The following is a 12,566-nucleotide window of genomic DNA, read 5'->3' as shown; positions in this document are numbered from 1 at the left end:
CATCATCCCTGATTTTTATTTTAGTGATCAGATAAAAGCGAGGCAATTCAGTCAGAGCAGCATGAAGAATAACTCAGATATGTGCAAAAACAGTGCACATTTGGGGGACTTAAAGAAGTTCCTTCATCCTCAAGTGTAAAAATCTATGATAAGGTTTTTCAGTCTTGGTGCTGTGGACATTTTGGATAGATAATACTTTGTTGTACAAGACTGTTGTTGTATACATTGTAAGATGCTTGGCAGCATCCCTGACTTATACCTTCTAGGTGACAAGAGAACCACTGCCTCCCCTTCTAATTGGCACAACCAAAATTTTCTCCAGACACTGGCAGATGTCCCCTGAGGGTCAAAATCATCCTTGGTTAAGCCATAATAGAAAATAGGGCTTGAAAAAGTCAAAGGCAGTTCAAGTGTTTTATAGGCCATACTAAGGAACTTAAATTTAATCCTTTATATAGTAGGAAGTCATGGAGACTAAAGGCTCTTAATTCAGTAAGCACAGAGTAACTGAGAAATGTTATACACTGCTGTGGTCAACATGATTTTCTTTGTTGTCATAGGGTATCATTATCATAACTATCATTATAATATTCCTGACTGATTAAGTGTATTAACCTGGCATATAGGATTATGTTTAGATTGCTTTGAAGGCTATCTTACATAAAATAATTATTTTTACCTTAATTTTTTAGCCTCATTGTGTATAGTCTATTAAACCTAAAGAAAAACTATCAGCATATAAGAGAAGTCTTACACCTTTACCGTATCTTTAGAATTGAAGATTTAGAATTTGATTTTTTACATTCTGTGCCACTGGCCTCGTACCCTAGGATAGATGATCAAGAGCTGACTGTGTAGCAAATTTTAATAAGAAAATGAGTACCAGAATGCATGGGCATTTGGAAATCTTGAAGACTTTCCTCATTTTAAAAATCATTTTGAGAAATGTTTGATACTATCCATTTATAAATTTTTATCTGCAGTGCATATAAAGTATAGAAATTTGTATTAAATATTGTATTTTTCCTTTGACCACTTTAGTTATCTAAGTATTTATAGGCATTGAATTGGTATTTTTTCTAATTTATTAAAAACAGACATAAGGACACTATTGTAAGCACTAAAGATAATGTCTAGAAATATTGGTAAAGTGTCCTGAATTTTCAGATGATAACATGACGAGTCAAGTTGAACTTCTCTTCGTTCTTTGTATGATTTAAATATTTTCTTCTTCATTAAAGGTTAAATAGTAGTGATATGGACGGAGAGCCTATGTATATTCAGATGGTTACAGCACTGGTTTTGCAACTAATTCAGTGTGTTGTACATTTACCATCATCAGAGAAGGACTCTAATTCAGAAGAGGACTCAAATAAAAAAGTAAGGAATCTTTTATAACTCCATACTTTTATAGGAAGCAGCACCTAAATTCTCTACGATTCTTGTAAAACTGAAGTTCTTAATTAGGACTTTTAAGACTGGTCTTTAGGATCCTTATATAGAGCACAGGATTAGTTTTTAGGAAACCTGAGTTCTGGTACTGACGATTTTATCTACTAGTCACAAAACATATAGATCATTTTAATATGAGTTTGTTTGCTCAGTTGTAAATTGGGTATGATAATACCTAACAAGCCTTTTGTATCACCTTGTAAGTTGAAGTGAGATAATGGATGTGTAAGTGATTATTATAACTGTCTATACTAATGCATACATATAATTGTAATAATATGTAATAAAATGTAATTAATTTTCATGCAGAAGTAATGAACACTCTCACTGTTGAGTAAATTATAGCTAAGATTTGCTTTTGGTTTTATGGCTTTTACCTATCAATGCTTATAATTTTTCCAAGTTCTTAAAGTATTACAAAAAATTCAAAAGAAACAGGAATGATTCTGTTTCTATATTCTGTTATTTTCAGAATTTTGTGTATGTATATAATAGTGTGTATGTATATATGTATATATATATATATGTATATATATATAATTAAGTAAATGAATAAGTGAAAACTGCAGATCAAGAAAGTTGAGGTCACTGTCCCAATCTGATTTTTCTCTCCCATCTTTCCTTCCTTATCTTTGGTAACAGGTATCATGAGAATGTTTAGCTCCTTCCATATATTTATTTATTTATCTGCATAAATTTAATGTAGAATTTTTTTATTTTACAGAAGTGATATAGCTAATTTTTTCAGTCAACATTGTTATTAATACATAAAACTAATACCAGATTCCTTTTACTTAAACATATATAACTGTATCACAACTTAAGAGTTTCTCTAGGTATACTTAGAAGTAGAATATTAAATAGTGTACATGCATTTTTAACTTGTCAGTTTGCTCAACAAAGTGGTATTTTAGCTTTCTTTCTGTTAGATTTTATTTATTCTGGTCAGTCTGAAATGATACCATATTTTATTTTGTATATTCCTGGTAACTAGTGAGCTTTTTCATGTATTTATTCACCATTGGATTTCTGAAACTTTGAACAGACTGTTTATATCCCGTTCTTTAAATTTCTAATAAAGGAATTGAATTTTCTTTTGCATTATATTTCACCATTTCATAAACTTTGAGCTTGGATTGTCTTTTTCTAAATTCTTTTTGTATTTTCAGTCAGTTTCTGCTCACCTAGATCATAAGAAATTATTGATACCGCATTTGCTTAACCACATTTGTTAGTCTTGCATATTTTAATAAATTAAAATGAAGTCAGTATTTTTATTTAGTTTTTATAAGGTATTTAAATGTGTTTACTAAGGGTGCCTGGGTGGTTCAGTCGATTGACTGACCGACTTCCGCTCAGGTCACAGTCACGCAATTTGTGGGTTCGAGCCCCACATTGGGCTCTGTGCTGACAGCTCAGAGCCTGAAGCCTGCTTCAGATTCTGTGTCTCCCTCTCTCTCTCGCTACCCCTCCCCTGTCTCTTTCTCTCTCAAAAATAAATAAACATTAAAAAATTTTTAAGAAAAAAAATGTTTTTATTTAAAAAAAATTTAAGAAAATGTGTTTGCTAATTGTAGCTTATTTCTTTATATATAAAAGAATAGTCTAAGCTTCTTAGTGTTTAAATGTATCACCCCTATTCAGTAGTAACATGGCAATAGCAACTGAACTAACCTTTTTTTTTTCCTTTTGGTTATTTTTTATACCTATATAAATTCATTTTTCTCAATCTAGGTTGACCAAGATGTTGTCATTACCAACTCTTATGAAACAGCCATGAGAACAGCCCAAAACTTCCTTTCCATCTTCCTTAAAAAGTGAGCAAAATTAACATAATCTGATTTTTATTTCCCCAGGATAGAAAATAGTTCCTTTATTGTATATAAATGGTTAATCCAGTTTCCTGCCGTAACCTGAACCTTGAATGTGTCACCTTGGCCCTTGAATTCCTGATGTTTAAAATGAGGCAGTTGAAATATTAAAAATCCTAAATCTTGTGAGCTAGCTTATATGTTTGACTCCACAAGTTAAAGTACCAGATTGAAATTCTATAATTTTTCTTCAGTAAATTTGGGGGCATTCTAATTGATAGGAAAGTTTGTGGAGAGAGGTTTACTTGGCCTTCATAGGAATTTGTGGTAATCTCAGAAAAAGAGTAGCCATTTTAAAAAATGTGGTGTACTTGCCGGAAAGTTAATGTTTATAATAGTCAGTAAATGAATTACCTATAATAGAGGGAAGAATGAAATTTGAGAAATAGATTCATTTTAAGCCATGTTATTTATATTTAATGTACTCTCTTATACCTTATTATTAGATATGGGGAAGAGAAATCTTAGTTAACAAAATTTCAATCATATTGATGGACAAGTCACCTAAATTCACAGCCTTTTCCTTATTTATCTTTGAACAGATGTGGTAGTAAGCAAGGTGAAGAAGATTACAGACCACTATTTGAAAATTTTGTTCAAGACCTTCTTTCAACAGTCAATAAGCCTGAATGGCCAGCTGCTGAACTACTCCTTAGTTTGTTAGGGAGACTGTTGGTAAGAGTATAGCATTTAAAGATTATTAGATTACTAGAAGACAACATAATGAGGATGTACTCTGATTCACAGATGATGAATTCTTTAAAAATGTGTAAGGAAATATGACCATTGCATCTTTATTTTTGCATGTGCATAACTGTACACAATACTGTCAATATTTGGTAGAAAACTTTGAAATCTTGTGACTTTTGGTGCTTTCATTTCATTACAGAAGATAACAGTACTTTAAAAACTTTGGGGTGGGGTTGGAAGTATATTGTTAGTTAAAAGCATCTCAATACTCAATCATAAATTATTATAGTTAATTCATTTCAAAGCATGAAACTGATTAATGTGAATTCTTTTTTATCATTAAGAATATCTAAAAACATGACACTTTCTAGTTCTCATGTAAGACAATAGGAAAATGCAAAGAAATATGATTTCTCTTTTTATTTTTAAACTATATTTAGACTTCTGTAATACAAATCGTTACAAAGCTTTTGGGACCCTTACATTCTGTGAACTGGAAAACATACAAATAAACAGTTGAGCCTACATTTTTAACAAACATGACTGTGTTCTTAGGTTTAATCTGTACTTTTTTTTAATGAAAATGTTCATAAAGCAACCACTTCATGGGACAATATCACAAGAAAAAATACTTAAATTTCAAATAATACAACATAGATTTGGAATTTGTATGATAAATTGCTATTAAAAATGTCATAAATTGATTAAATAAAGATTATTTTGATGTTTAGGTTCATCAGTTCAGTAACAAGTCAACAGAGATGGCTTTAAGAGTGGCATCTCTTGATTACCTTGGAACTGTTGCTGCACGATTAAGGAAAGATGCCGTTACAAGCAAAATGGATCAAGGGTCAATAGAACGAATTTTAAAACAGGTATTGAGATCAAGGATTAAAATTATGGGGATAAATATTAGTTAAGTACTTTCTTTAGGTATTCTTATATTAGTGTTACATTTCATTTTATAAATTCAAAATAAGATCATGCATTTCCAAAAGTGGACTTTTCAAAAACCCCACAGAGAAAGTTAATACCTTAGAATGAATTATAGTGTCTAACAGGAAGTTTTAAGTGATTTATATAAATCATTAGTCTAATTTCTTTGTGTGAACTGCTTTTATGAATGTATGATGCTGTTTTCTATTTTATTTAACTAAGTTTTATTTAAGTCTTTAATTTACTAAGATGTTGATTTAGCACTCCCAAATTGTTTTCTACCTTTGAAATTTGTGTATCATTTTATATTGGGGAAGGATGAGGAGGAAGACTTCTTTTCATTTTACTATATTAGATAGTTTTCATGTTTGGCAAAAAAAATTATTGTTGCTTCACTTATTTTTTTAAGTGTGAACGAGGTGGTAATAATGCTAAAAGTTACTTAAGAAAATTGGTAAATGATCTCTAATCCTACCATACACAACTGTTTTCATTTTCTTTATACTTTTTTTTTTTAACATTCATAATCATATTCATGCTGGCCATTAGAAATGCCTCTAATATTTTTTCTTATACTTTGTATTTTGAAATAATTTTAAACTTACAGAAAAGTTGTAGGAATAATGCAAAGAGTTCCCACAAACCTTTCACCCAAATTCCTTACTTGTCAACAATTTATAACATTGCTTTATCTTTATGTAACATTTCTTTTTCAAAATATACATGCTTGCATATCTGTTTGTCATTTTTTTTTTAACTATTTGAGCACACTTAATGCCTCCCAATACCCTTGAATTTCAAAGTATGATTCCCTAGACAAGAGGTACTAATATTAACATCACCTAAGGACTTGCTGGAAATATAAATTCTCAGGACTCATCTACTAAATCAGAAATTCTGGGGGTGGGGCCCAGCACTGTTTTTTGATAGACCCTCCAGGTGATTCTAATGAATGCTGAAGTTTGAAAAACACTGTTTAGTGTATATTTTCCACAAACAAGAACTCTTGCTTAAATATCCACAATACAGTTCTCAAAAGCAAGAAATTACCATTAATGTAATACTACCATTTAATATAACACTGCCATTCCCATTCTATTTCCTAGATTATAATTTATTGCTATCATTATTTTAATGTTCCATTTATCCTAGAATTAACCTGTGAGAGCCCCTTTTAGCTGACTTTTGTGTCTTTTTGATATGTTACCATCTTTCTTTGAGAACTTTACTTTGTGGCACAAAATGTTTCAGGAGCTCTCTTACTTTCATTGCCTCAGCCCTGGAATCTGCCGTTTCACCAAATATTACTGTTCTTTTTATTGGAGAATGGTAATTTAGAAACCAAGATGTATGTGCCAGGTGCCTTTCAGTATTTCTTAGAGTGAACCTGCAACTTATTTGTTACATATGACCATGTAGATTGTACACTGTAAAACTTGAGGGGAAGGGTCATTTGTAAGTATTCTTACGGTTCTTGACATACATCCACATTGCTCTTGGAAGTTTACAGTGTTCTAGTTTACAGTGCTATGATGAATTTCTCCATGGACCATTTCATCACACTCTGAGAACAAAGGTTATTAAAATCTTTGTTTTCTACTTAGAGATATTCTAAACCATATTGGCATTTCATGTGGTAAAGATAGAGTATAAAGCTATAGACATGAATGCCAGCTCAGTTCATTTCTGGCTGTGTCTTGTTCTTGACAGGAACTAAAGATTCTATTCCTAGATCAAGTGAACAGCTCACCTGCTACTGTATATTTAATATCCTACATGAAATAAAGTACTATTTTTATATTACATATAGAAGTATTTCTCTTCTAGAATGTTTTAAAATATCCCAAAGAAACCTATAACACATAGTAAAACGGATAACAGTTTCCATTTTTAAATTAAAAGTTTGGAATTGCCTCTTTTTTTCCAAACAGAAAACCAATGTGTAGGACCTTCCTGTCTCTGAATACTTAACACATTATTCTGTTAATTTTTATGTCAGCTACCTATGCACCTCTTTCAAAGCAAGATGACATGTAATTCATAAAAGTAAGGGCCAGTGTCAGCTATGAGTATAAATTTTTTTTGTGAAGTAGCATTCTTCTGTTTTTTTTTCCTTTTAGTTGCTATACTTAACATTTTGATTTTTTATCATTTATCGGTTTTTTCCCTAGATTTGTATTTACAACTAGATGAATTATTAAAATACACTAGTGATGTAATTTTTGTTCTTCCTTGGTTTATTTTGTAGGTTTCAGGAGGAGAAGATGAAATACAACAACTACAGAAAGCATTGCTTGATTACTTGGATGAAAACACTGAGACTGATCCTTCACTAGTGGTAGGACTCTTTTCTCCCTTTTTTGGAGATAACACATCAAATTCAAATTGGGTCTGAAAGAAAATTGGGAAGTGTCATGAAGAGGAAGGTTGTTTGGAATCCTGATCTTTTATTTAAGACAAAGGGATACTTGATGATGTAAATTAAAGACAATGGTTATGGATTGATTTGTCTTACGGAATTTTGGTACAGATATGTATTATATAAAAATGGTGTGAGAGGGGAAATAGTTAGAAATCTTTCCATAAGTTATCTTTGAGACTGAGGTAGGTCATTGCTCCTCACAATGGTCATTGCTCCTCACAATGGTGGTGCTTGAGATGATTTATGAGCATATAAAAAGAAGCTATTAGAATTTTATGTGTATATTTCTTTTTAAATATAATCCTTAGTTCTATTTTTATGTATATTGTGCATCCAAATTATTAGTATAATAGGCTCATATATAAGATTTATAAACCATATTAGAAAACACTGTGCATGTATTAGGGCACTTTGTTTTGTTTTTTTAATGTTTATTTATTTTTGAAGGGGAGAGAGAGAGAGTATGAGCAGGAGAGGGGCAGAAGAGAGGGACACACAGAATCTGAAGCAGGCTCCAGGCTCCGAGGTGTCAGCACAGAGCCCAATGTAGGGCTCATACTCACGAGTTGTAAGATCATGACCTGAGCCGAAGTTAGATATGCTCAACTGACTGAGCCACCCAGGCACCCCAGGGCACTTTGTTTTAAGTTTATTTATTTTGAGAAAGAGAGAAAGAGAGAGAGAGTGTGGGGGAGGGGCAGAGAGAGGGAGCAAGAGAATCCCACTGGCAGTGCAGAGCCCAGTATTGGACTTGATCCCACAAACTGCAAGATCATGACCTGAGCCTAAATCAAGTCAGACGCTAAACTGAGTGAGCCACCCAGGCGCCCCAGTGTACTTTTTAATTTTTTTATTTTTATTTTTTACTGATGGGATATGTAGGATAAAGAGGTTGGAGGTAACTAAGCTATTTAGTCAACTACTGCACGTTTTTAGTCTACATTGAAAGGAACAAATAATAGATGTGCCTTCATGTTAAAATGTTTCAGTAATAATTGGCTACGTATTTCTTGAAGAAGTAAGGTGGTTTTTGAAAGTAAATGGAATCTTGTACCTTTGACATCTTATCCTATTCTAAACTTTTCCAGTTGACATATCATCTGTCTAATTTTAGTGACCTATGTGTGATGCTTTTTTCTTTGTTAAGTAATTGATGCTTGTCTTAAGTGTTAAGACAAAGCAAAATAATAAGTTTTGTATCATTCAGATATTCAAACCTTTTGGCTTTCTTAAAATTTGTTTTTGTCTGCTACAAGTTGCTTTAAAGTACACCTGTATATTTATTCCTGATAGTGAGCACTTTATCAGTGGGTTGGAAATTTCATTTAAAAATTCTCTTAATTTTATCAAGCTCAGATCTTACCTATTTTCTTTTTAGTTTTCTCGTAAATTCTATATAGCCCAGTGGTTCCGTGACACAACTCTGGAAACAGAAAAAGCAATGAAATCACAAAAAGATGAAGAATCATCTGAAGGAACACATCATGCGAAGGAAGTTGAGACAACTGGTCAAATCATGCATCGAGCTGAAAACCGGAAAAAGTTTCTTAGAAGCATTATCAAAACCACACCTTCTCAGTTCAGCACATTAAAGTAAGATCCAGAGAGAAAGCACCTTTACTTTTTCAGTTATCTCTTTGATATCTATCTACTTGGCAAAAAACTTAAAAAAATAATTTAATGACTTTTTGTTGTAGGATGAATTCTGATACTGTGGACTATGATGATGCTTGTTTGATTGTTCGATACTTGGCCTCTATGAGGCCGTTTGCCCAGAGCTTTGATATTTATTTGACACAGGTAAACTAAACCAGAATTCCTTGTACAATGATACTGATTTTTCTGATTATGGATATTTGTGGAATAGCATATGATGTCTATTCACTGTTGAGAACAGATATTTTAAAAGATCATGAGAGTAGCATTTGTTTCTGTGTTCCATATTTGTTAAGATGTCTTTTTTTACATGCCTTTTACATACTGATTCACGTTTTACAGATAAATGGATATATGTATAAATATACATATATGGTATAGGTAGACTGGTTGATGTTATAAAAATAAATTACTCAATTACCAAATTATTACTTAAATAATACTAAATATTCTGAATTAGGTACTCATAGCAAGGTTTTAGTGGGGCTACACATCCTTGCACATGAGCATAGCAATGAAATAACAGGTTTAATTGAGAATGCCAGGATAAAGAAAAGGCCTTAAAGTATAGAATGCCTCAGTTACTATACTGACCTGTAAGTTAAAACTTTGGATCAGTAAGATAACATCTTCTACCCATATAAATATTAAAGGGAGGTAAATCCAATATTTATTTTCATTTCTTTTGCATGTTTTCATGTATATTTTGTTAAATGTTGTATGTTCTAAAATTTGTGAAAATACCGATGTTTGCTCGGCAGATCCTTCGAGTTCTTGGTGAAAACGCAATTGCCGTTCGAACAAAAGCCATGAAGTGTTTATCTGAGGTTGTTGCTGTAGACCCCAGTATTCTAGCAAGGGTAAAGAAGAGCACAAATGATTCTTCTCATTTGACTATTGCATTCAAGTTAAGATATTAGCTCTACTTAGTAGTATAAATTATATTTTCTTTATTTTCCTTTAGCTTGATATGCAGCGAGGAGTTCATGGACGATTAATGGATAACTCCACTAGTGTTCGAGAAGCAGCAGTAGAATTATTAGGTCGATTTGTTCTTTGTCGACCTCAGCTTGCTGAGCAGTATTATGATATGCTGATTGAAAGAATTTTGGTATGTTGTTTGATCATTTTTATTATGATTCATAAATATAATTTTGCCTTTCTTGTATCACATTTTTTTAATTACTAAGCTAGAAAAGTAAGTGTCAATTACTTATTTATATTGCCTAATCTCTATACTATAGCATCTTTCTAGAGGAGGACATGTTCCCCACCTCACTCCTCACCCCCAAAAACCTGTCCATGTTTATTTTACACACACACACCCTAAAGATAGTTTAAACCAGAATGAAAATTAAAAGCTAAGGTTGTAACTCTATAGTGCTGATTCAGTGGGTTGGAAGGCAAGGGAAAGCCTACAGGTAGGTACTCTTGGTGCCAAGAATCAAATCTAGAATTTGGTGGCTGGACAGCAGAACATTGGGCAGATTCTAATCTCCAGTCTCCCAGATTTAGAAAGTAGGAAAAATGTTCTCCATTCCTACCCTACCTTGAGCTAAGCTAAGGATCCTAACAATTGGACAGAGTACCAGCAGGGGAAGGGGACACAAATTTCAAGCCCAGCTCAGCCATAGGCCCAAACAAAGAACTGAGGAAGGACAAGTTTCTTTTTTTTTCTTTTCTTTTTTTTTTTTTTAATGTTAATTCATTTATTGAGAGCGAGACAAGAGCACAAGTTGGGGAGGGGCAGAGAGAGAGGGAGACACAGAATCTGAGGCAGGCTCCAGGCTCTATGCTGACATGGGGCTTGAACCCATGAACTGTGAGATAATGACCTGAGCCGAAGTTGGACACTTAACCAGCTGAGCCACCCAGGTGCCCCAAAGGACATATTTCAAGAGGAGGACTGCTCGATACTATAAAACAAGTCGTTGTTGAAAATTAGGACTCCTTTTTTTCAGTTAACTCCTCCATTTTAATGATGCAAGTTTACAATGAGTAAATGATAGGAACTACAATGGCATAAATATTTTGGACAGGAACCTAGAATAAATTTATATGAATGTATATAAATAGGAACAATTATTTTGTTGACAGCTAAGTGCAGAATTTTGGTATCTGACAATATGTTTGGGTCCTTTGTTTGTTATCTGCATGTTTCTTTAAAGCTGAATTATGACAAGATTTAGATACCTGCGTTATAAACCAGAAAGCCATTTGAGTCTTAAGAACAAACTAAAGAAATACTATTCTAAGATAATCCTTTCTTGTATGTCATGGAATTCTCTGGTCCTGAAGACTTTCCCTGGAAAATAAAAGGAAACAGGAAACACTGATGTTACAAAATATCTGTGGAATCTCCACATCACCCACTGCAAGCATACTGACTTCTGTAACTCAAAAGAAATGCATTAGGCACAAGATTAGGTATTCCCACAGTGACAAGAGTTTATCACCTTTAGTCTAGTGTCAGAATATTATATGACTAAGAGTTAAAGATAATTGCAGCTTCAACTAGCACAAAATCTTGATTGAAACAAAGAATTTAAGGAAAGAGTGCAATAAACGTTTTCGTGTTAGTGCTTCTTTTCAAGAATGAAAGGCAAAATCAATAGGATTCTCAAATTTGGAGGATCAATAGGATTCTTCAAATTTAATGAAATCCGATAGCATCTACCTAAGCGATATATCCTAAAATATTTTAGTGATTGTCAGACTATATAATGGAAATAAATATGCAATTAAGTGTCCAATGCTTTTTATTTCTAAAACGCTTTAATTATTGAAAATTTGTGAAGAGTGTTAGTGCAATGAACCCTCATGTATCTAACATCGTATCTATATTTTTTGCTAAATTAGTTTAAATTAAATCACAAACATTTTGCTACTTCCTCCATGTATACTTCAGCCTGCCTCTCCAAAAGTGTGGTTACTGTTCTTATAAACAAAAACTGTTAATCTCACCCAACCAAATTAACACTCCCTAAATATCCTGTAATAACCAGTTGATACTCGATTCTCCAGTTGTCCCAAAAACTGCAGGGGAAGTTTCTAGTTTACTTTTTTTTTTTTTTTTGAACAGAATCCAGTCAAAGATCATACTTTGCATTTGGTGATCAAGTTTTAAAATTTAGAGTACTCTCTTTTATAGACTTCCCCCATTACATTGACTAATTTAAAAAGACCAGGTCAGGGGTGCCTGGGTGGCTTAGTTGGTTAAGCCTCTGGCTCTCGATTTCAGCTCGAGTCATGATCTCGTGGTTTGTGGGATCGAGCCCCTTATTGAGATTTGTGCTGACAGTGTGGAGCTTGTTTGGGTTCCCCTCTCTCCCTCTGTCTCTGCCCCTCCACCCCCCGCCGCCGCACATGCTCCTTTCTCTCAAAACTTTAAAAAAGAAAAAAAAAAAAAAAAAGACCAGGTCAGTCTTGTTATTTCCTCATGGCTTTGTTTAATTTGTTTTTTTGTTCGTTTCTTTTATTTTCTATGAACTGTAACATAGCGACAGTGGTTTGATTAGATTTAGGTTTAACATATTTGT

The 12,566-nt window shown here is 32.9% G+C and overlaps 1 protein-coding gene across 5 annotated transcripts in view; it reads left to right on the top strand.

The window, feature by feature from the left end:
* The window catches only part of NIPBL (NIPBL cohesin loading factor), a 200,364-nt gene that overhangs the window by 144,579 nt on the left and 43,219 nt on the right, over positions 1 to 12,566 (top strand). For all 5 annotated transcript variants that reach the window (XM_023239001.2, XM_045038081.1, XM_045038085.1 and 2 more), the window contains 9 exons: positions 1,242 to 1,380; positions 3,187 to 3,269; positions 3,866 to 3,998; positions 4,745 to 4,888; positions 7,198 to 7,287; positions 8,750 to 8,964; positions 9,069 to 9,171; positions 9,789 to 9,887; positions 9,992 to 10,138. In XM_023239001.2, the coding sequence (XP_023094769.1) occupies positions 1,242 to 1,380; positions 3,187 to 3,269; positions 3,866 to 3,998; positions 4,745 to 4,888; positions 7,198 to 7,287; positions 8,750 to 8,964; positions 9,069 to 9,171; positions 9,789 to 9,887; positions 9,992 to 10,138 (1,153 nt within the window). The remainder of the gene's footprint in view (positions 1 to 1,241; positions 1,381 to 3,186; positions 3,270 to 3,865; positions 3,999 to 4,744; positions 4,889 to 7,197; positions 7,288 to 8,749; positions 8,965 to 9,068; positions 9,172 to 9,788; positions 9,888 to 9,991; positions 10,139 to 12,566) is intronic.

The sequence above is a fragment of the Felis catus genome, chromosome A1, assembly GCF_018350175.1.
Source record: "Felis catus isolate Fca126 chromosome A1, F.catus_Fca126_mat1.0, whole genome shotgun sequence".
In the NCBI taxonomy this organism is placed as follows: Eukaryota; Metazoa; Chordata; class Mammalia; order Carnivora; family Felidae; genus Felis; species Felis catus.
This window is presented reverse-complemented; position numbering and strand designations above follow the sequence as displayed.